Source organism: Amblyraja radiata, chromosome 15, assembly GCF_010909765.2.
Source record: "Amblyraja radiata isolate CabotCenter1 chromosome 15, sAmbRad1.1.pri, whole genome shotgun sequence".
Taxonomy (NCBI): Eukaryota; Metazoa; Chordata; class Chondrichthyes; order Rajiformes; family Rajidae; genus Amblyraja; species Amblyraja radiata.
This window is the reverse complement of record NC_045970.1, coordinates 9,096,945-9,120,153: the sequence shown is the minus strand read 5'-3', so window position 1 is coordinate 9,120,153 and position 23,209 is coordinate 9,096,945. Positions and strand designations below refer to the sequence as shown.

Below are 23,209 nucleotides of genomic sequence, written 5' to 3'. Positions count from 1 at the left end.
TTTTACACAATCTGATTTCACTCAGTGTCTCACAATTTATGTGAACATGAGCAGATTATGATGGCAGGGACAATGTAAAGAGTTCATATCATAGGACATGCTCCACTTTGAACTTTGCTCAGCTATCCATAGTAGTGTAATTGAGAGACAGCAATAAATGTATGATATAATGAAAGGTTTTCTATAATGGTCGAGAGACTCAGATATTTGCGGATTAATAGCACAGGAAAATGTGTGAATGTCACTCATGGACAAAGAGGCCAACTCTGCGCCACTTCATTCATGATGACACAACCCTGATTGGACTGATCCAGGATGGGGAGGAATCTGCCTACAGACAGGAAGTGACACAGCTGGTGTCCTGGTGCCTTCGTAACAACCTGGAGCTCAATGCTCTTAAGACAGTGGAATTGATAGTAGACTTTAGGAAAGCTCCCCCTCCCCACCCTTCACTTACCATCAACAACACCACAGTCACATCTGTGGAGTATTTTAAGTTCCTTGGAACCATCATCTCCAAGGAACTTAAATGGGAGGCCACCATTGACTCCACAATCAAAAAGGCCCAACAAATGATGTACTTCCTGCGGCAGCTGAGGAAACATAATCTGCCACAGGCAATGATGGTCCAGTTCTATACTGCCATCGTAGAGTCTGTCCTCACCTTCTCCATCATGGTCTGGTTTGGCTCAGCCACCAAGCACAACATCCGGAGGCTGCAGCAAATGGTTCGATCAGCTGAGAAGGTTGTTGGCTGCAACATTGACGAACTGTACACTGCAAGGGCCAGGAAGCAAGTGGGTAAGATCATCTCTGACCCCTCTCACCCTGGCCACAAACTCTTTGAAGCACTTCCCTCTGGAATGCGACTCCGGACTGTCAAAGCTGCCACAGCCAGACAAAAAAAACGCTTTTTTCTACGAGCAGTAGCTCTACTCAATAACCAATAGTCTGTAGCCTCCTTTTACTCTGGTATTTTATTTCATTCACACGTTTAAACTATAATGTTTTATTCTTAATGTTTTATGTTTTATTCTTAATTGTTTACTGTATGTCGTGTTGTTACTTGCGAGCGGAGCACCAAGGCAAATTCCTTGTATGTGTACATACTTGGCCAATAAACGTATTCATAAACTTCATCAACTCATAAACCATATGAGGCATGACCACAGTATTTTTATTTTGGCATAAATGCTTTCTTAAACAGGATGACAGATACCTTTGCCTACACCAAGCAAAGCGGTACCCGGACGTGGCGTAGAAGGACGAGAAGCCAAAGCGAAGAAGTGGAAGCCAAATCAACGAACAGAAACGAAGCCGAAAAGCCAAATAACCCAAAGTGTACAAAGCTGAAAAGCCAACTAACCGAAAGGGCGGGATGCCTAAAATCTAACCGAAAGGGCGGGACGCCTATAAGGCAACTCACCGAAAGCCCGCAATGCCGAAATGCCAACTCACCTAAAGGCCACTCTGCCGAAAAGCCAAATAGCGGACATGACGTCGCCAGGGGGCGGGACTTGCCAGCGACTGGTCCAGACCCCTGCGCCCATCACATCACTGGCCGGTGGAGACGGGAGGGTGGGAGTAATTTTCCCACACAAGCCATAGGTGACTGGGCACTCTGAACCCGAGTGGCCGAAGGAGCGCATCTCTTGGGACAGTCCCCACTCTCCCACGGCCATGGTCGCCCTCCGCCTTGTCTCTCCCGTGCGGCCGCACTGTGACTGGCTGTGGGTCGGCAGTGCACACACACACATGGGGCTGGGTGGAGCAGAGTTGGAGACAGTCTGGTCCCACCGCCCACCCAGAGTCAATGACCGCGATGCGCCGCCAATGCACCCCAACCCCCACACCAGGGTGATTCACCCCCCCGACCCCCGGACCCCGACCAACACACGGGGTGATTCACCCCCCGACAGCCAAACCGGCCTCGACTTGAAACGTCACCCATTCCTAGTCTCCAGAGATGCTGCCTGTTCCGCTGAGTCACTCCAACTTTTTGTGTCCACCTTCGTTTAAAACAGATTACAGATTATTTTGTGCATGGGAGCTTGTTGGTGTTTTGTGCATGGGAGCTTGTTGTGTGTATTACGCAGGCAACCAGACGGTATTACTGTGTTTAAACAATAAATAAAATGTGCTTCTTGTTGTCGGGGGGGGTGGGGGGGGGGGGGGTTGGAGCAGATAAAATTGTTTCTTGTCATGATGCACACTTATCCATGGCCCGCCAGGGGATTTGTGTGTGTGTCCCCATGTTTTAAAAGTGATTTACTATGGCTGCCAATGCCCCAGGCCGTCTGTCCCCACGGCCAGGGGGTGGGTGGTGAATCACCCAGTGTGGGTGTCGGGGAGTGAATCACCCCGTGTGTGTGTCGGGGTCCAGGGGTCGGGGGGGTGAATCACCCTGGTGTGGGGGCCGGGGTCCAATGGCGGTGCATCGCGGTCAGTGACTCTGGGTGGGCGGAGGAACCAGACTGTCCCCAACTCTGCTCCACCCGGCCCCGTGTGTGTGTGTGTATGCGCGCTGCCGACCCACAGCCTATAACAATGCAGCCGCATGGGGGAGATGAGGCGGAGGGCGGCCGTGGTCGTGGGAGAGTGGGGGCTGTCCCGAGGGATGCGCTCCTTCGGCCGCTTACACCTTGGTGCTCCGGTTCAGAGTGCCCAGTCACGTATGGCTTGTGTGGGAAAATGACCCCCACCCTCCCGTCTCCACCGGCCAGTGATGTGATGGACGCTGGGGTCTGGACCAATCGATGCCAAGTCCCGCCTCCTGGCAACATCATGTCCAATATTTGACTTTTCGGCATAGCGGCCTTTCGGTGAGTTGGCTTTGAGGCAGTACGGCCTTTCGGTGAGTTGGCGTTTCAGCATTGCGGCCTTTCGGTGAGTTGGCTTATAGGAGTCCCGCCCTTCGGTTAGTAGGCTTTTAGGCATCCCGCCCTTTCGGTTAGTTGGCTTTTAGGCGTCCCGCCCTTTCGTTTAGTTGGCATTTTGATTTCGTATGCTTTCAGTTATTTGGCTTTTCGGCTTTGTTTCCCTTCGGTTATTTGGCTTACACTTCTTTGCTTCAGCTTCTCGTCCTTTGACGTCATGTCCGCACACGAGCAAAGCATCACAGATCGGCACCAAACTGTTCCCCAGTTGTGAGATAGAAAAATTGCACTATTTGCCCATGGGAAAGATAATGGTAAATGCAGATATGGTAAGTGGATTTCCAATCAACATGATGATACGTCTCATGTTGCTTTCTATTAGGGAAATCTGTCCCTGTTCATATGCAAATGGAACAATATGTAGTAAAGCTCACGCGTCTGTTGTAGTTCCTGACACAAAAGTAAACTCCCCCCAGTTGCCTTAGATGTCATGGCTTCTCTTTCACTTGCCATGATTGCACAACGTCATCCTTCTAACCCCACTGGTTCTTTTCGTCACAATCTCTAATAATTTCCCGAGTGATTACCAGAATCATCTTTGAGGAAACACTTGACTGCACCCTCTTGTTTTTCCCCATCTGTTCATTGACAAAACTGTAATTTTGATTAGGTACCAGATAAAAGATGGAAATTATGTTCTCCTTTTAAGTTTAACACTTTCCCTCCACTATCACTGACAACATTCTACCAGCCCATCCCCCTTATAACCCCTACCACTCACTTCTGTACAGTACTTTCTCAAGGTAAAGTCATTTTATAAAGCCTTCATTCTCACAAGATGATTTTAGCTACATAACGCAACATGTAGAACCAGGCCTTTAATAAGCCACTAAGTGTGGTGCTATGATATCATGGCTAACAGTGAACCCACCATAGAGATATTAGATTTCATTCATCTGTGTAAGTAAACACTAACACTCTGCAAGAACCCACACTTACTTATGTGACTCTGGAATCATGCAAATGGAAAAGGTCAGCAGAATACAAATGTCATCAGGCGAGTCGCCTGAAATACTTGCTCCACATAAGCATGCTGATAAAAGATCTTCACACTGTTATCTATACTATTACTAAAACTTTCATCTTGACCACTTCTGGTCTGCATTGTAAATAAATTTGTGCAAAATCGCTACCCTATATCGCTAGGATTTTTTTTTGCCACCTTACTCACCGTTCTTCTCTGCTCCAAGCGACTTCCGATCGGTGAAATATGAGAAAAGGTATGAAGGTTTAAAAAATCGTGAGACCAGCAGATTGGTCTTCTCACCTATCTGTCACGATGAAGGTAATGCCCCTTCCGTACCCGCTGGAGAATAGAGTCCCGGAGTCGGGGCTGAGTAATCAAGCCATGCTGATTGAGTCGGCAAGAATGGAGTCGGGTAAGCCGCTGTGTGGAGTCAGGAAAGCCGCTGTGTCTAGTCATTAATACATTTGGGCTAATCGTACATTAAAAGGGAGATGTAAACTATTTTAGAATCAGGAACAAAAAAGTAAAAAAATAATTCAGAGCATTCAGTATCCCTTGGAGTTATGTAGGCCAAATAAAAATAGCAGAGATAATATATTGCTGTATTTATTGTGTACATGGAAATGTTTGTTCATTTTTTGATGCCAACATTTATGCACATGTAATGTAATTGAGAACCTCCAGAATCCATATTTTCAGAGAACATTGAAACTTATCAGGATCAAGGATGTGGAGTAAGTATTTCAGGTGATAGTAATTAGGTACAATCTAATGGGCTGTTGATCAAATCTAGACTTGCACATTAGAGTTGCCGGAAAGAGATAATGCAGGGAAAGAGATGTAGCGGTGGCAGAGGGTTACTTAGCCAAGGATGGGGATGAGCATCTCTTTCATAATGTTGCACTTTTATTGTCTCCACTTTATTTGTTAGCTCCAGTTCAAATAAATAGCTAAATGTGACGTACAAAGGTCGCCTCTGGATTCTCTGGAAATACGTCAAGTAGCTCTTGTGGTGGACAAAGCGGCCTGATATATCTCGTAACAATGCCAACTCTGCATTCACTGTCAATGATATTGACAACAACTCTTCTCCTTGGATAAAGATTACGAATCTCCTTTTGAAATGTATATGCCAAGTGTAAAATCTCCTCATCTTCTATTGTTTCTAACTAAAAAATTGTCAAAAAAGAAAATGGTATTAAAGCTCACTTTAAGAAACAACGGTATTGTTTCAATGTATTAATAGATAGAAATAAATAAATATCTATTCCTAAATAGATTACTAACCTGCCATAGAGGGGGTTGTTTGTCTTCCTAAGGCAATAACACAAGTTTAGAAAACAATTACAATTTACAATAAAGTACACCAAAGGAAATGCATCAATCAAATCAATGATTACTATGTACCACGAAAAATATTCATGTTTTTTACAGAGGATAATAATTATAATAATTAAGAAGATAATAATTATAATTGTTTCAAATTTGAATTGTACATTTAATTAAATTGCAATGAAATAAGGACTTACGTTGTCTGAACAAGAAACTTGAGGATCCAGGGTAATAAAAATTGTTAAAAGTGAGCTTTCTGCAAGTCCAAATTCATAAAACTGTTCACAATAACCTGTATCTATTTTCTTCCATGTGTATCCTAGTAACATTACTGGGGTGTCTATTCTGAAAGTTCCACTGACCTAAGAAATATGCATTTACAAAACAAAAATGTTTTTAAAAAAAACAACGATGTTTGGCACTTACTTTATAATGATTCAATTAGAAACCAATACCTTTGATTGTTCCAGGATAGTACTGAAAGGGATAGAAATGGATCCCAGCCAATTCTGGATATGTGGCTTCATTCTGCATGTCTCAGGGCAGTCGGTCTATGATCAAAGATATTAATTTAATTATTTGTTTACTCATTATATCAAATCTACGAAAACTAAAAATATCTAATTTAAAAGTAAGCAAAGCAAACATGATTTTGTAGAATTAACAAAATGTGGATGAACTTTTTCCAATTCAATTTCATTAATTTGTTCACAGGAAGAAAACAAAATGACATCAAATTGATGAAGAGGATTAATTTTGGTGATTACCATACTGCCCTTATACAGCAAGTATTTATATTCAAAATCGGTTCAAAATTTGCTTATCAATGAAAGATCAACCACATCTTTCTTTTTATGTGGAGTTTTGTGAAGCAATAAATGATGATAAATGTGAAAAAATAATATGATAAAATGTGAGTTGATGACAGGAGACCTGTAACATGAGACAAAAAAGCACAGCAAAACACTAGAAAAGAGATAGATTGATAAATAACACCTAAATCATCAGGAATGAGGCTATCGTATCTGCCTCAACCACCACCTCCAGCAACATGTTCCAGCCACTCACCACCCTCCATGTAAAAATGCTGCCCTGCACACCTCCTTCAAACTTTATCCCTCTCAAGGTAAAGCGATGCTCTCTGGTATTTGATTTTTCCGTTCTGGGAAAAAGGTTCTGACTGTCTACCCTATCCATGATTCTCGTAATTTTATATAGTTCTATCAGGTCTGCCTGCAGCATCAGTGTTCCAGAGAAAACAATCCAAGTCAACCCAACCTCTGTCGGTTATACCCTCTAATCCAGGCATGATTCTGGTAAACCTCCTCTGCACATTCCAAAACCTCAACATTTTTCCCTGTAATGGGGTGATCAGAACTGCACGCAATATTCCAAATAAAGCCTGACCAAAGTCCTATAAAGCTGCATCACAACTTTTATGACCCTGATGAAGTGGACGGGCATGAACTTAAAGGGCCTGTCCCACAGCAGCGACCTAATTTGCGAGTTTAGAAGAGTTTGCTCTCGACTCAAACTCACAGCATGGTCGACACGTGGTAATAGGAGGTCGTGGGGGTCACTGGAACTCTCCTTCATGCTTGAGGGAAGTTCCTGCATACTCGCAACCTCAGTTTGGTCGAGTAAAATTTTCAGCATGCTGAAAAATTTTCCACAAGTAAAAATTGGTCAGCATGGTTCTTTTGAACTCGTAGTGCAGTGGAGTGGGGTCACTAGGCAGTCGAGGTAGCCGTAGGCAATCTCCTTTGCTGACCGGGCATTTTAATTGGCTCATTGGAGTTTTCAGAACCATGGAAAACCAAGTGGTAATGTTAAATGCCCGCTAAACTTTATTAAAAGTTGTCTGGCTTCTCAAAAGTGTCTCCACTCTTTCTCCCCCTCTTCTCCCCCCTTCTCTCCCCTTCTCTCCCCCTCTCCCCCACCCCCCCCCCCCCACCCCCTCTCCGCACTCTCTAAAGGACTTACCGTAACTATGCCAGCCGTCTTTTACCTTCCTGTCCATCGCGGGTGTGAATTTCAAACAGTGCACCCCCACTTTCCCTGGCCCCGCCTTTGTAGTGTGTGTGTGTGTGTGTGTGTGTGTGTGTGTGTGTGTGTGTGTGTGTGTGTGTGTGTGTGTGTGTGTGTGTGTGTGTGTGTGTGTGTGCAGACGGTCGATTCGGCTCGCGGTTTCATCGCTGACGGTCGATCCAGCTCGAGGTTTTTTAGGCGAGTGCCCTCGAGCTTGAAGGTCGAAGACAGTCGCTGAAAAGTCACGTCAGTGGGACAGGCCCTTCAGTAGTAGGTATAAAGAAATTCCTAGATTATTTTCTAAATGGGAGGAGGATCCAGACAACGAAAGGTCAAAGGGACGTGAGTGCTGGTGCATGATTCCCAAAAGGTTCATTTGCAAGTTGAATCAGTAGCAAGGAATATTGTATTATGTCTATTTTATTACCTCTGGAGTAGCAACAGTTAAGCTATCAAATACATTAATTAATATTTTGTCCTTCATTTTGCATAAGGCTGCACTGTTGTAATCTCCATTGGGTGATCTATAATAAAAGAAATATGATAAAGCTTTCATAAATTAACCAACACCAAACATTTAAAAAAATCTGTTGCATTAAAATTATGGCATCACTCTTTCCTATCATTAAACTTTGCAGTTACTGTGGAGTTATTCTTTTACATTGATTGTCATTCTTTGGGGAGAAAAGATGTTATCATCATTAGCCAAAATTCCAAGGCACGTAAGAATGGAATCCAATCATTTTATTTACTGACTGGTCGATAAAACCAGTTAGTAAATAAAATGATTGGATTCCATTCTTAAATGCCTTGGAATTTTGGCTAATAATATATCATTTTATTTTCCCAAAGAATGACTTGCAATATGAAAGAATAAGTACGGAGTTACAACAACATTCAATCTTACCCAGGATATATATCAGTGATTTGGATGAGAACATACATGGCAAGATTAGCAAGTTTGCAGATGATACAAAAGTGGGTGGTATTGCAGATAGTGAAGTTGGTTGTCAAAAATTGCAGCAGGTTCTTTTTCGGTTGGCCAGGTGGGTTAAGGAATGGGGAATGATTGATGAAATTTAATACAGAGAAATGTGATGTGTTTTGGAAAGTCTAAAATGGACAGGGCCTACACAGTGGGACTCTGGGAAGTGTAGAGAAGAAGGATCTAGGAGTGCAGGTGCATAGTGAAGGTGGCATCCCAGGAAGAAGCAGTGGTCAAAAAGGCTTTTGGCACATTGGTCTTCATTAATCAGAGTATTGAGTATAGAGGTTGGGAGGTCATGTTGCAGTTGTATAAGACGTTGGTGAGGCCAACATCTTATATAACTTAGAGTATTCATAAGATCATGTATGCGAATGGCATGTTTGCCTTCATAACAAGAGGAGTTGAGTATAGGAGCAAAGAGGTCCTTCTGCAGTTGTACAGGACCATAGTGAGACCACACCTGGAGTATTGTGTGCATTTTTGCACCCCTAATTTGAGGAAGGACGTTCTTGCTATTGACGGAGTGCAGCGTAGGTTCACAAGGTTAATTCCCGGGATGGCGGGTCTGTCATATGCTGAAGGAATGGAGATGCTGGGCTTGTATGTGGGTGGCGCGACTCTTGTCAGCAGCGGCCTCTGCAGTCCGTCTGTGTTTTTTTTATTTTCTGTCTTGTTTTTATGTAGTTTTTGTTATTTTTTTGTTGGGGTATGTGTGTGGGGGGGTGGGGGTGGGGTGGGGGGGAGGGGGTAACTTTAAAATCTCTCCCTGCACGGGAGACCCAACCTTTTCTTTGTCGGGTCTCCGTTGTCATTGGGGCTGCAACGTGGTGCGGCCTCCAACAGGAATGACCTGGGGCTCCAGTTGCGGAGCTGCCGACTACTCACCGTCGCGGAGCTGGCCGAGTCTGGAGCGGGTGGAGCGGTGGTGGAGCGCTGCTGCCACCCGACCTCCGGAGCTTCGGAGGCTGCAACTGCGGGTTTGGCGGACGGCGGCACCGGGAGCCCGCGGGTCCCTGCTGGGAGACCGCTATTCAGGGCTTCCGCAGCGGCGACTTCTCCCGCCCGAGTTGCGGGGTTGAAGAGCACCTGGAGCGGGTACTTACCATCGCCCCGCGTGGCTTGGGATGGCTGCGGGACTTTGCGAGCGCCCGCCGGGGCTCCAACAACAAGCCCCGGTGCGCGACCTTGCATCACCCGGCGTGTCTTTAATGGCCGCGGGACAATCACCATCGCCCGCCGGGGGCTTTGACTTTGACTCTGACATCGGGGGGGAGTGCAGGGGAGAGATAGGTTTTTTTGCCTTCCATCACAGCGCTGTGATGGATGTATGTGTAAATTGTGTTGTGTCTCGGGTCTTTTTCGTTTTGTATGTATGGCTGCAGAAACGACATTTCGTTTGGACCTCAACGGGGTCCAAATGACAAATAAATTGTATTGTGTATTGTGTACTGTGTATACTCTGGAATTTAGAAGGATGAGAGGATATCTTATTGAAACATACAAGATTATTAAGGTTTTGGACACTCTAGAGGCAGGAAACATGTTCCCGATGTTGGGGGAGTCCAGAACCAGGGGCCACAGTAAGAATAAGGAGTAAGGGATTTAGAACGGAGATGAGGAAACACTTTTTCACACAGAGAGTTGTGTGTGGAATTTTCTGCCTCAGAGGGCGGTGGAGGCAGGTTCTCTGAATACTTTCAAGAGAGAGCATGATAGGGCTCTTAAAGATAGCGGAGTCAGGGGATATGGGGAGAAAGCAGGAACAAGGTACTGATTGTGGATGATCAGCCATGATCACGTTGAATGGCAGTGCTGGCACGAAGGGCCGAATGTCCTACTCCTGTACCTATTGTCTATTGTCTATTGAGTAGAATTATGGGCCTGACCCACTGAGGCGATTTTTCAGACGAACTGCTGACGACTGTCAAGTTGTCGGCAGTCGCCTGAAAAACCGGCAACTGGAACGGCGACTGTCAGAGTGCAACACACACACACATCGCTTCCTTCACCAGCCCGTTATGCAGGCGGGGGACAGGGCAAGTGGGGAGAGTGCCGTCTGAGTGAAATTCACACGGTGCAAAGCCAAGGTGATACAGACAAACATGTACGGTAAGTCCTTTCAAAGAGGGAGGGAGAGGGGGGGGGGAAGAGGGGGGAGAAAGTGGTAGAAGGAGGGAGAAGGAGACAGAAGGAGGGAGAAGGAGTGGAGACAACTTTTAAGAAGCCAGACAACCTTTAAGAAGCTAGAGATACACGGCTGTGAAGCTCGGCGGACATTTAACATTACCAGTCGGTAACTACTGCTTACGTTTTTTTCCCCAGTGTACGGTAAGTCCTTTAAAAGAGGGAAGGGGAGGGGGGATAAGGGGAGAAGGGGGGAGAAGGAGTGGAGACAACTTTTAAGAAGTCAGAGATACACGGCTGTGAAGCTCGGCAGACAGTAACATTACCGGTCGGCTGTCTGTGGTTCTAAAAACTACTGCTTACATTTTTTTTCCCCCCAATGAGCAAATGAAATTCACCGGTCAGCATCGGCTACACCCTACAACCTAGAAACTATGAGAACTTTCGACCTCCTGGCAACCCACTAGGACCTCCTGGCGACCCTCCTATGACACGAGAATTCTTGCTACTCTGCATGGAGGCTTCATTCTAGTCGCCGCAAATTTTTCAACATGTTGGAAAATTTGCGGCGGCCATAATGAGGCTACGACTAGTTCCCAGAATGCGGGAACTCCATGCCACTGTGAAGGCGACTCCCCGGCAACTGCCCGCGAACATGTGGCGACCTTGTGGCGACTGCATAGTCTCCTGCCATCTCCTAAAAAGTCACCTAAGTGGGACAGGCCCATTGGGTCATTCGGCCAATCAAGTCTTCTCCGCCATTCAATCATGGCTGATCTATCTCTCCTTCCTAACCCCATTCTCCTGCCTTCTCCCCATAACCTCTGACACCCATACTAATCAAGAATCAATCTATCTCTTCCTTAAATATATCCAATGACTTTGCCTCCACAGCTTTCTGTGGCAAAGAATTCCATAGAATCACTTCCCTCTGACTAAAAAATTCCTCCTCATCTTCCGAAAAGAACATCCTTTAATTCTGAGGCTATGACCTCTAGTCCTAGACTCTCCCACTAGTGGTAACATCTACTCTATCCAAGCCTTTCACTATTTTGTACCTTTCAATGAGGTCCCTCCTCATTCTTCTAAACTCCAGCGAATATTGAGCCAGTGCCGTCAAATGCTCATCATATATTAACCTACTAATTCCTGGGATCATTCTTGGAACCCTCCTCTGGACCCTCTCTAGTGCCAGCACACCCTTCCTCAGATATGATGCCCAAAATTGCTCACAATATTCCAAATGCGGCCTGACCACCGCCCTATAGAGCCTCAGCTATTTTGTTCAGTTCTGGGCACCATGGAAGGATGTAGTTAAGTTGGAAAGGGTGCAGAGGAGGTTTACAAGGATGTTGCCAGGACTCAAGGTTCTGAGTATAGCGAGAGGCTGAGTAGGCTAGGACTCTATTCCTTGGAGCGCAGGAGGATGAGGGGTGATCTTATTGAGGTGGATAAATTCAAGGGAGGAATAGCTCAGGTAAACACACAGAGTCTCGTGCTCAGTGTAGGGGAAGGGAGAACCAAAGGGCATAGACTTCAGGTGAAGGGGGAAAGATTTTAAAGGAATTTCTGGGGTAACTTTTTCACACAAAGGGTGGTAGGTGTATGGAACGAGCTGCCAGAGGAGGTTGTTAAAGCAGGGACTATCGCAATGTTTAAGAAACAATTAGACAGGTGCATGGATAGGACAGGTTTAGAGGGATATGGGCCAAACGCAAGCAAGTGGAACAAGTGTAGATGGGACATGTTGGTTGATGGGGGCAAGTTGGGCCAGAGGGCCTGTTTCCACACTGTATGACTCTATGACAATCTTCACTTTGTAATGAGAAATTATTTTAATGGACATAATTTTGAAAGATAAATTGCAACAAGTGTAATCACAATCTGAAAATAAAGACTTCTCCACAACATGAATTTTGAAAATTAATGTCCTCATAAATTTCAGCTCATTCAAGTTTTCACCATACTCTGAGAAATTTTCAATTGACAAGTACAATTTTCTTTAATTTTAAAAAGCAACGAAAAATCCAATTACTATGCATCCAACCAATCAGTGATCTGCATGAATTCTCAAAAGCACTCCAAATAAATTCTGATTTGATGATTATACATCACATACATTGTACAGAATAAATGATTTTAAGTAAATTACCTGAAATCCATTTCAAGTTTTTCATTCCAACATGGCTGGGATCCATCAGCAATACTTGTCTGATACATTGATTGCTGGAAGGTTACTTCTACAAAAGGTTGCACTTGAATCTATACAAGATAAAAAAAAAACATTTTACTTTCATGTGCTTTCTTCACCTTCCTCTCCAAAAACGGAGCTGATATTTTGTTCAAGTCCTCGTTTTATAAAATGAGTTCAGTTTGGAATGTGGCCATTCTGGTAAACAGAAACTTTGTCCATAATACCAATAGAGCAAGAATAAATTGAGCCTATGTTTTTTTCAAAAATCTTGCTACAGGCATAGAACAAAATTGTAAACAAAGGTAAGACTCTATTAATTAGCTCCAAGTTTGGGAGTCAATACGTCATTTGTGGGAGAATCCCAAGCTCATAGGAATGAAATACTTAAATGTACAAAATTCTGAGGTTAATTGCAAGCTTCATCAATTAACATAAAATATCTATGTAATCTTTCTATTCCTACCTAGTCAGTTAGCTTCTGGGTGGATGATCATTTATTGTGATATATTGTAACACTTTTGGCTATCCCAATGTCTGAGGCATGTAACAGACATAATTTTTATTTGGGAATCTTCAAACCAGATCACTGCCTCTAAATGTATTAATCCACTTTCTCATCTTGAATTCCCTACTTTGTTTTATTGTGATATCTGCAACCTCCTAAAATAATTGTCAGTCCTCACATATCTACACTCTTCTCACTTTGAATGCAAGACTGTACTTTTCTTTCACATTTGGTGGCAAAGCTTTTATCAAATGAGACTCTGTGTTTTGAGCCCTCTCCCCCTCCCTCTTCCCATCTGTTTCTGGTCTTCTCCCTACTTCTCTCCCTTTCGGAAATTAAGAATATTACCTATAGTCAGAAGAGCGGTACTAATTTACATTTGGAAATGTAGGGATTAACCAAAGATGGTCAGCATGGCTTTGTTTTGGACAGATCCAATCTAAATAATTAGACTGAATTTTTTGAGAAGAAACATTATGTATAGATAAGGACTATGCAATTGATGTAGTCTAAGCGGCCTTAAATATTGCCTTTGACAAGGTATCACATGGCCGAATGGTCTAAAAGGTTGTAGTCTATCGGATCCAAGACAAGTTGGCAAACCAATCCAATATTGATTTGCGGAGGCAGAGGGTGATGATGAAGGGTTGTTTCTGTGTTTGAAACCCAGTGACCAGCAGTGTACCAATGGGGTTACTGATTTGACCTACCTTACTGTTTATTATACACATTAACAATTTAGAAGACAGAAAGATATTGATCTGTAAAATGGAAGGAGTAATGGAATTTAATCCTGATAAATGTGATGTGATGAATTTTGGGAAGACTAATAACAGTAGGACATACACAATCAATGGTAGGATTTTAACGAGTATTAAGGAACAGAGGGAGATTGGTGCCTATCCTAGATCATCGAATGTCAAAAACTGGAAACCATAGGTTTGTGGTTAAAGGGGAAGAGGTTTAGAGGAGATCTGAAGAATTTTGTTTTCACTCTGTTGGTGGTTGGAATCAGGAATGCACTGCTTGAATGATGGGTGGTACTCTCACATTTAATAAGTGTCTGGACAAGCACTTAAATAGCCAACATATAGATGGCTGAAGACCAAGTGCTGACAAATGAAATTAGTTGGATAAGTAATTGATAGTTGGTATGGACATGGTGGGCAGAGGGACCTGTTTCTGTGCTGCTCAGAAGGAACCTACATGACTGCATTGGCTGCTATTTAAAGTAAAACCTTAAATCTAGCAGTGCTGCCATAACTATTATGATAGAACAAGAACATTTACAATGTTGATTTGAGATTTTACAGATGGCTCAATGACCCAATGCATTATCCTGCCAATGTGCAATGCTTTTAACCATCTACATCTGATATTTCAGAGCTTTCGTATCTAATGCATATCAACATTATCGGAGTAGCATAACATAATTTTTACTATCTTTTTGAACTGGAAAAATTGTTATTAAATTATCACTTTTGAAGTGTTATCATATTAGCTGTAAAATATTTGTCGTGTATTGACATTGTAAAATACACGATTATAGCAGTTTTATTTCTTATACTTACAAAATTCTTAAGGGGTTGGACAGGCTAGATGCAGGAAGATTGCTCCCGATGTTGGGGAAGTCCAGGACAAGGGGTCACAGCTTAAGGATAAGGGGAAAATCCTTTAAAACCGAGATGAGAAGAACTTTTTTCACACAGTGAGTGGTGAATCTCTGGAACTCCCTGCCACAGAGGGTAGTCGAGGCCAGTTCATTGGCTATATTTAAGAGGGAGTTAGATGTGGCCCTTGTGGCTAAGGGGATCAGAGGGTATGGAGAGAAGGCAGGTACGGGATACTGAGTTGGATGATCAGCCATGATCATATTGAATGGCGGTGCAGGCTCGAAGGGCCGAATGGCCTACTCCTGCACCTAATTTCTATGTTTCTATGTTTCTATGTTTATATAATTTTCCAACTGTAACTTTTAACAAATGGCATTGTTTGGCTACCTGGTTAAAAGGATCCTCTTCACCTTCAGGTTTCCTATAATGCATGTTGCTCGACATTCCAGACACTGGAGACATTAGACCAAAAAGTGGCTGTGCCCTAAATGTAAAAGTATTCCACAATTTATATCGATTACTAATGACTAGGATGACTGACAACATTCAGAATCACAGCAACAGATGTCCACAAATTATAATAAACTACACAATGATTTTATATAGCATTTGAAATGCTATTGGATATCCAAAACCCCAAATCAGATTTTTGTGCACATACAGCACACTTATGAATACTGAATCTGGGTCTTGTGTGTTGTAAGGTAAGTTTATGCACTCAGATCACAGGTCACATGCACTGAAATGTCAAATGACGAATGCTACTTCAACAAAATGTTACCTTTGATACTAGAATTTGAACACTGGAGGGTTGAGACCTTGTTTGCCAGTTAGTTAAAGGCTCTTATCTCCTGGGCAACTGCCAGGGACTGAAAGTCATCTATATTCTTCCAAAGGACTTAATTATCTTTAAATTGTTAATGAACATTCCAAATTATTTCTCTCTGTCAAATATGAAGCTTACCTCCACCAGATTAACTACCCAAATCAAATTCCTTGGTTGCACCAACTATCTTCCCATATTTTAGTTTCAGGGATTATCCGTCCCTATTTTCAGGGATTATCTGTCCTGATTTAACTATTCCCATGAATTTTTGTGTTCTCAGCTTCCAAACTGTCTCCCCTATCAATCACCTACCTCTCCCATCCTAACTGGTGGTCAGTGAATTCCTTCACACACCACTCTCTGCAATGGTAGAAGATTGCAAGGATAAGAACTTAATGCAAATAGGATTTGCCAGTTTAACTGTGATATTTTTTAAATCAACCATTTCCTGATTCATACATCATCCCATATGAATTGCACCATAGCTTTTCTATCATTTAACTTTAGGTACAGCTCCTTTGTCGTATCCAAGCTTAACTAAGGAAACTTCATAAAACCTCGTGTTTGTCTTTCAGTTCCTTTATTCTTGGCAGAGACATTATGCTCACTAATTTCTTTAAAGGGTCTTGTGTGAATGACGTTAATATTTTCAATGAAATGGATCTTGCTGAGTTTTGAAATCAGCTGCAGCTAAGATTATGAGATAACATTGGATCTGAATTAGATCAGCACTATGAGGAAGTAGTAAGGCACGTTTTGCCAGTAGAAGAGAAGCAGCATTCTTCTGTCATTCCACTACAGAGATAGACACAAAATGCTGGAGTAACTCAGGTCAGACAGCATTTCTGGAGAAATGCATAGGTGACGTTCCAGTTTGGGACCCTTCTTCAGACTGATTGTAGTAGGAAGGGCAAGGGGATAACCACAGACAAAGAGATTTTGTGATAGGTCGAGGGAGGAGAGGGAGAGGGAGGTGTTTGCAGAAGTTACCTAAAATTGGAGAATTCAACGTTCATCGTGCTGGGTTGCAAGCTACCCAAGCAAAATGTGCAAAATATGAAAGGTTGGAATGGGAAGGGAAGGAAAGTTAAATTGGTTAGCAACTAGGAGATCCAGTAGGCCTTGACAGACCAAGTGTAAGTGTTTAGCGAAACGGTCGCCGAGTCTACGCTATCCCGCCAATGTACAGGGGCCTGCATCAGGAACACCGGATGCAGTAGAAGAGGTTAGAGGAAGTGCATGTGAACCTCTGTCTCACCTGGAAGGAGTGTTGGGGTCCCTGGATGGAGTTGAGGGAGGAGGTATAAGGATAGATGCAACATCTCTTGCGTTGACAGGGGAAAGTACCCAGAGAGAGGTTGGTTGGGCAGGAAAGGATGAGTGAACCTAAGAGATGTGGAGGGAACGGTCTCTGTAGAAGACAAAAAGGTGGTGGGGATAGGAGGATGTGATAAGTTGTGAGATCACGTTGGATGATAACAATATGGATTGTTAACTCAGCTCCATGCTCCCTGCATCACCCAACCATCTTCTGTCAATTTTACAGCTCATTACTTTCAAAACACATACAGCACTAATATTGTTTGCCTCCATCTTTGGTTGCCCTTACAAATTGTGAAGTTAGAAACATTGCTTCTTTTTTTGAAGTTCTCTTGATACCCATATTCACTAAATGGAAATAAGTTAACAAATAAATTCAGTTGGCTCTGTAAACTAATTTCCATCACAACCTCTTCATTTAAGATCTCCGTAATACATCAGTTTCAATGCCTTTATTTCCTCATATCATTTTTCCCAATATCAGAAAAAAGATTACAATTAAAAACTTGGTACAGGTGCTATAATTCCAATAGCTTCACCGTGTAATCAAATAATGAACACTGAATCAAGAAGAAAATTTATGAAGAAATCAATAAAAATGTGCTAATGCTAGGTATAGATAGATATGCTATTTATTGTCACTATACATGTACAATGAGATTAAAAGCAGCTCGTACTCAGTGCATACATATAAGTTTTTTGTACTAAATTATATGTATACACTGAGTACGAGCTGATTTAATCTCATTGTACATGTATAGTGACAATAAATGGCATATCTATCTATACCTAGCATTAGCACATTTTTATTGATTTCTTCATAAATTTTCTTCTTGATTCAGTGTTCATTATTTGATTACATGGTGAAGCTATTCGAATTATAGCACCTGTACCAAGTTTTTAATTGTAATCTTTTTTCTGATATTGGGAAAAATGATATGGGGAAATAAAGGCATTGAAACTGATGTCATGGGATTTTGTGAAATTCTCTCAAAGCACACCAGGTTTGAAGAAATATATTTTACCCACCAACCCAGATCTCTCCAAATAATCAGTGTAGATAGATGGGAAATTATGCCAAGGTATCACCTTGGAAAGGGAATAGTCAAGGATTTCTCCAGATTGCATCATTAGATCATGGGTTAGGTTATGGGGGTGGGGCAAAAGGGGGAGCCGGCGTGCTTTGTAACTTTGTCAGCGCCATAGGTGGCTGCTATTTGTATACATTGTGTATGCAGCAAAGAATCTCACTGTGCTAAATCATATGTGACAGTGAAGTATTCCTATTCCTAGATTACCATCATTATCAATTGGTCCGCTATCGAGGCACAAAGAAGGAAGGGCCAATTTGATATCCAAGAAGCTACAAGTTAGAAATTGCTGGGCATTGCACATGAGATGGAAATGCTTCTACCCACAAGTAGCTGTAATAATCTTCACTACAGGTGTGATTTTATTGCTGCTAACGTCCAGTTTTCAATCACATTTCACATGTAAAGTTGCATACATGATTTTACACAGAGTGCAAGTTACTAGGCACTTGATAAACCAGGTGGGCCTGTTCCTGTCTGCCTTCCGCGAAGACCGCTCCCTCCGCAACTCCCTTGTCAATTCTTCCCTTCCCTCCCGTACCACCCCCTCCCCGGGCACTTTCCGTTGCAACCACAAGAAATGCAACACCTGTCCCTTCACCTCCCCCGTCGACTCCATTCAAGGATCCAAGCAGTCGTTCCAGGTGCGACAAAGGTTCACCTGTATCTCCTCCAACCTCATCTACTGCATCCGCTGCTCTAGATGTCAGCTGATTTACATCGGGGAGACTAAGCGGAGGTTGGGCGATCGTTTCGCCGAACACCTCCGCTCAGTCCGCAATAACCTACCTGAACTCCCGGTGGCTCAGCACTTCAACTCCCCATCCCATTCCCAATCCGACCTCTCTGTCCTGGGTCTCCTCCATTGCCAGAATGAGCAACACCGGAAATTGGAGGAACAGCACCTCATATTCCGCCTGGGTTGCTTGCGTCCGGATGGCATGAACGTTGAATTCTCCCAGTTTTGCTAGCCCTTGCTGTCTCCTCCCCTTCCTTAACCCTCGAGCTGTCTCCTCCCATCCCCCCGCCCTCGGGCTCCTCCTCCTCCCTTTTTCCTTCCTTCTCCCCCCCACCCCCCATCAGTCTGAAGAAGGGTTTCGGCCCGAAACGTCGCCTAATTCCTTCGCTCCATAGATGCTGCTGCACCCGCTGAGTTTCTCCAGCATTTTTGTGTACCTTCGATCTTCCAGCATCTGCAGTTCCTTCTTGAACACTGGGCCTGTTCCTGCATTAGTTAACCTCAAGGCTAATCCCAATACTAACTCTAACATGAGAATTAGGGTTAGCATGGCAGGAAATTGTTTCAAGTCATTGTGGTGAAATAGATGTAAGGACAATTTTACTTGGCAAGGTGTCGATCCTCAGATCTACAGATACTGAATTGAGTAACCTTATGGATGAGGTGAAAACGTACAGGGAAGTCTGGGTAAGCAGTGTGGCTTTTTTGAAAACTATAGTATATACAAGAAAAGACAGCGAGACGAGACCTATCCCAGAGTGGAGTATATTTCACATTCCAACAGTTGTTTTGTTTAAATGTTTCCTGATGTCTAAAGATAACACAATTGTCACATCAGGAGGGTGAACCGGGGTAATGCCTCCAGCGCGGCTGCAGGAGGTACTGCCGGGACATAAAGATGGCCGGGAGAGGAGAGGGACATCAGTTCGCAGGCCAATCCAGTTGTCGGCAACGGAGGTAGGCCCTGCAGGAGCCTGGAGAATACCTGAATCGGGGATCGTTCCAGTAGACCGAGCACGAGGGCGGACCGGACTTTGAACTTTGAAAATGAAGCTAAAATGTGATGATGCCTAAAATAATTTCACTGTGCCGTTGCACACGTGACAAATAAAGCACCATCTAATATACTGTAGCAAGCCTGGATTTCTCAATACTTTTGCCAACGAGGTCTTGCATTCCATTCATGTAAAAAAATCACTGTCAAAACCGATGCATGTTCTTTGAGAGCATCTTTCTGGTGGAATTTTCCAGAGGGTAGAAAATGTTAAATTATCACCCTTTAGAAAGGAGAGTGACAATAAATTGGAAATGAAAATTACCTAATAACCATATTGGCTTCAATAATCATAGCAACATAATATTCACGTAGAAAGAATACGAGACATAATTCTTACAAACCTTCACAAAACGGTATACATTTCATACCTGACAACGCACTTCCTCATTGGTATGTTGTATGCTCCTATTACATTAATAAGCATCTTAATATCTCCATCAGACAAGGTCTGAGCAGGTATTTTCTTTCTTTCCTTACGCATAGGTTTCAATGTTTTTCGAGGTGCAATTATGTCGAACAAGGCGAGGCTTATTTGGCTTTGATACAATAATTAACAGTAATAAGTTAGGCAAGTGTGTTGCTGGCTTTCAATTCCAAAAGATAAAATAATATAAAATGTTCATTTTTATTTCTCTAATAAAAGATTACTATGAAGAAATATTTTTTGTGAAATTAATCATAATGGCTCCCTTCCTCTTAAATATTTTGGAAGATTCATGGTGAGACAGGTGTGCAATACTAACCAGACATGTAGTTCATTACTTCTAAACATCTTTAGTGGATATCTATTTTTCACTCACTGGGGCCAAACTGATTCATAGTAAACAGAATATGTGGATAAACACCTTCCTCGACCAAAATATCTTTGCCATGGTGTTGTTGGGACATTAAACATTCTTAAATCCATATTCTTAGAGGATGCAAACAGGAGGATGACACAGTTAAAAGGGTAATTTGCATCAATTGAATTGTCACAGGTACGATATTTGAATATAAAATAATCAGAACTCAGTAAAGATTTTACTATCACAACCCTACCTCAGCAACAAATTAATATGGAGTTTGAATAAGTTGCAGTGCATTCTTCAGTTTGCACGATTATGGTCTGATTACTGAAATTACTGATAATTTATTATTGATTATTGCATATTTATTGATTTTGCCTTTATGTGCCTGTATAGCTGCAACAAGTAAGAATTCAATTGTTACACTCCTGGTGAATATGACAACAAACACCCTTGACTCTCTTTGGAGCATTTCTTTTCCATATACTGAGTGATAGCAAAGGTAAGTTCTGTCACAGATCACCTAAGGTTCAAGAACAAAAAAACTTTTACATTTAAAGAATAGCTTCCAGAGGAACCAAAACCAGAACTGACTACTATGAATCAAGAGTAAATATGTACATGTGTGCCGTTGGTTACAGTTAAAGGTCAAAGCTGCAAAATGTTTAGAATACAGAGGTTATACAAAACAATGTCAGTTTGCAGTATTTTTGGTAATTTCATATAATATGTAATGGATTCGTACAGATTATATTTAGATCAGGTTGATACTGGAGCCCAAGGAAGGGAATTAGTAGTGCCTCCGAGATGGATTCTTAGAGCAGCTTGTAGTGGAGCCTACCAGGGAAAAGGCAATTTTGGATTTAGTGTTATGTAATGAACTGGATTTGATAAGGGAACTCAAGATAAAGGAACCATTATGAGGTAGCGACCACAACATGATAAGTTTTAATCTGTAATTTGAGAGAGAGAAGGTGAAATTAGATGTGTCGGTATTGCAGCTATGGCAAAGGGGACTACCGAGGCATGAGGGAGGAGCTGGCCAAAGTTGACTGGAAAAGGACCCTAGCAGGGATGATGGTGGAACAGCAATGGCAGGAATTTCTGGGAATAATCAGGATGATGCAGGATCTATTCATTCCAAAGAGGAAGAAAGATTCTAGGAGGAGAAAGAGGCGACCGTGGCTGACAAGAGAAGTCAAGGACAGTATAAAACTAAAAGAGAAGGCATACAACAGATTAATGGGAAGCCAGAGGATTGGGAAGCTTTTAAAGAGCAACAGAGGGTAACTAAAAAGAAAATACGAGGAGAAAAGGTGAAATACGAAGGTAAGCTAGCCAATAATATAAAAGAGGATAAAAAGAGTTTCTTCAGCTATATAATGAGCAAGAAAGAGGCAAGAGTGGACATTGGATCACTGGAGAATGATGCAGAAGTGATAATGGTGAATAAAGAAATGACAGAGGAGTTGAATAGCTTTTTTGCAACAGTCTTCACAGTGGATGACACCAGCAGCGTGCCTGAAATTCAAGAGAGCCAGGGGGTGGAAGGTAGTGGAGTGGCTATTACCAGGGAGAAGGTGCTTGGGAAGCTGTAAGAGCTGAAGGTGGATAAGTCACTTGGACCAGGTGGACTGCATCCAAGGATTCTGAAAGAGGTGGCTTTAGAGATTGTGGAAGCATTGATAGTGATATTTAAGAAATCAGGAGAGGTTCCAGATGATTGGAAAATTGCCAATAATACCCCGCTGCACAAAAAGGGAGCAAGGAAGAATAGTGGGAACTATAGGCCGGTTAGTCTGACTTTGGTGGTTGGTAAGATTTTAAAGTCCATTATAATGGATGAGGTTATGGAGCACTTAGAAGTTCACTATAAATATGCTGAAGTCAGCATGGCTTTGTGAAGAGAAGGTCTTGCTTGACAAATTTGCTGGAATTCTTTGAAGAGGTAAATAGCAGGACAGACAAAGGAGAGTCTGTAGATGTTGTTTACTTAGATTTTCAGAAAGCCTTTGATAAGGTGCCACACGTTAGGCTGCTTAGGAATATGAAAGACCATGGTATCAACGGGCAGATACTAGCATGGATAGCAGGTTGGCTGGATAGCAGAAGACAAAGAATAGCAATAAAAAGGCCTTTTTCTGGTTGGTTGCCAGGGACTTGTGGAGTTCTGCATGGCTCGGTGTTGGGGCCGCTGCTCTTTACGTTGAATATTAATGATTTGGATGAGGGAATTGAAGGCTTTGTTGCACAAAGTTTGTAGATGATACAGAAATAGGTGGAGGGGCAGATAGTGTAGAGAAAGCAGGGACTCTGCAGAAGGACTTGGACAGGTTGGGAGAGTAGGCAGAGAAGTGGCAGATGAAATATAGTGTAGCAAAGTGCAGCAAATTTATGCATTTTGGTAATAGGAATAAAGCTGTAGGCTATTTTCTAAATGGGGTGAGAATCCAGAAATCGGAGGTGCAAAGGGGCCTGGGAGTGCTGGTGCAGGATTCGCAAAATGTTAATTGCAAGTCAAATTGGTAGTAAAGAAAGCAAACTCAATGCTAGCATTTATTTCGAGAGGGCTTGTATACAAAAACAGGGATGTAATGTTGAGGTTCTATAAGGCGTTGGTAAGGCTGCATTTGGAATACTGTGAACAATTTTGGGCACCGTATCTGAGGATATGTCCTGGCTCTGGAGATGGTCCAGAGGAGGT

At 42.7% G+C, this 23,209-nt stretch overlaps 1 protein-coding gene across 1 annotated transcript in view; it reads right to left on the bottom strand.

The window, feature by feature from the left end:
- The window catches only part of LOC116981653 (coiled-coil and C2 domain-containing protein 2A-like), a 182,031-nt gene that overhangs the window by 43,549 nt on the left and 115,273 nt on the right, over positions 1-23,209 (bottom strand). The window contains exons 21-28 of the mRNA XM_033034740.1: positions 20,089-20,256; positions 15,075-15,171; positions 12,528-12,637; positions 7,691-7,787; positions 5,691-5,786; positions 5,433-5,597; positions 5,191-5,217; positions 4,869-5,072 (exon numbers count right to left, since the gene is read on the bottom strand). Coding sequence (XP_032890631.1) covers positions 4,869-5,072; positions 5,191-5,217; positions 5,433-5,597; positions 5,691-5,786; positions 7,691-7,787; positions 12,528-12,637; positions 15,075-15,171; positions 20,089-20,256 — 964 coding nt within the window. The remainder of the gene's footprint in view (positions 1-4,868; positions 5,073-5,190; positions 5,218-5,432; positions 5,598-5,690; positions 5,787-7,690; positions 7,788-12,527; positions 12,638-15,074; positions 15,172-20,088; positions 20,257-23,209) is intronic.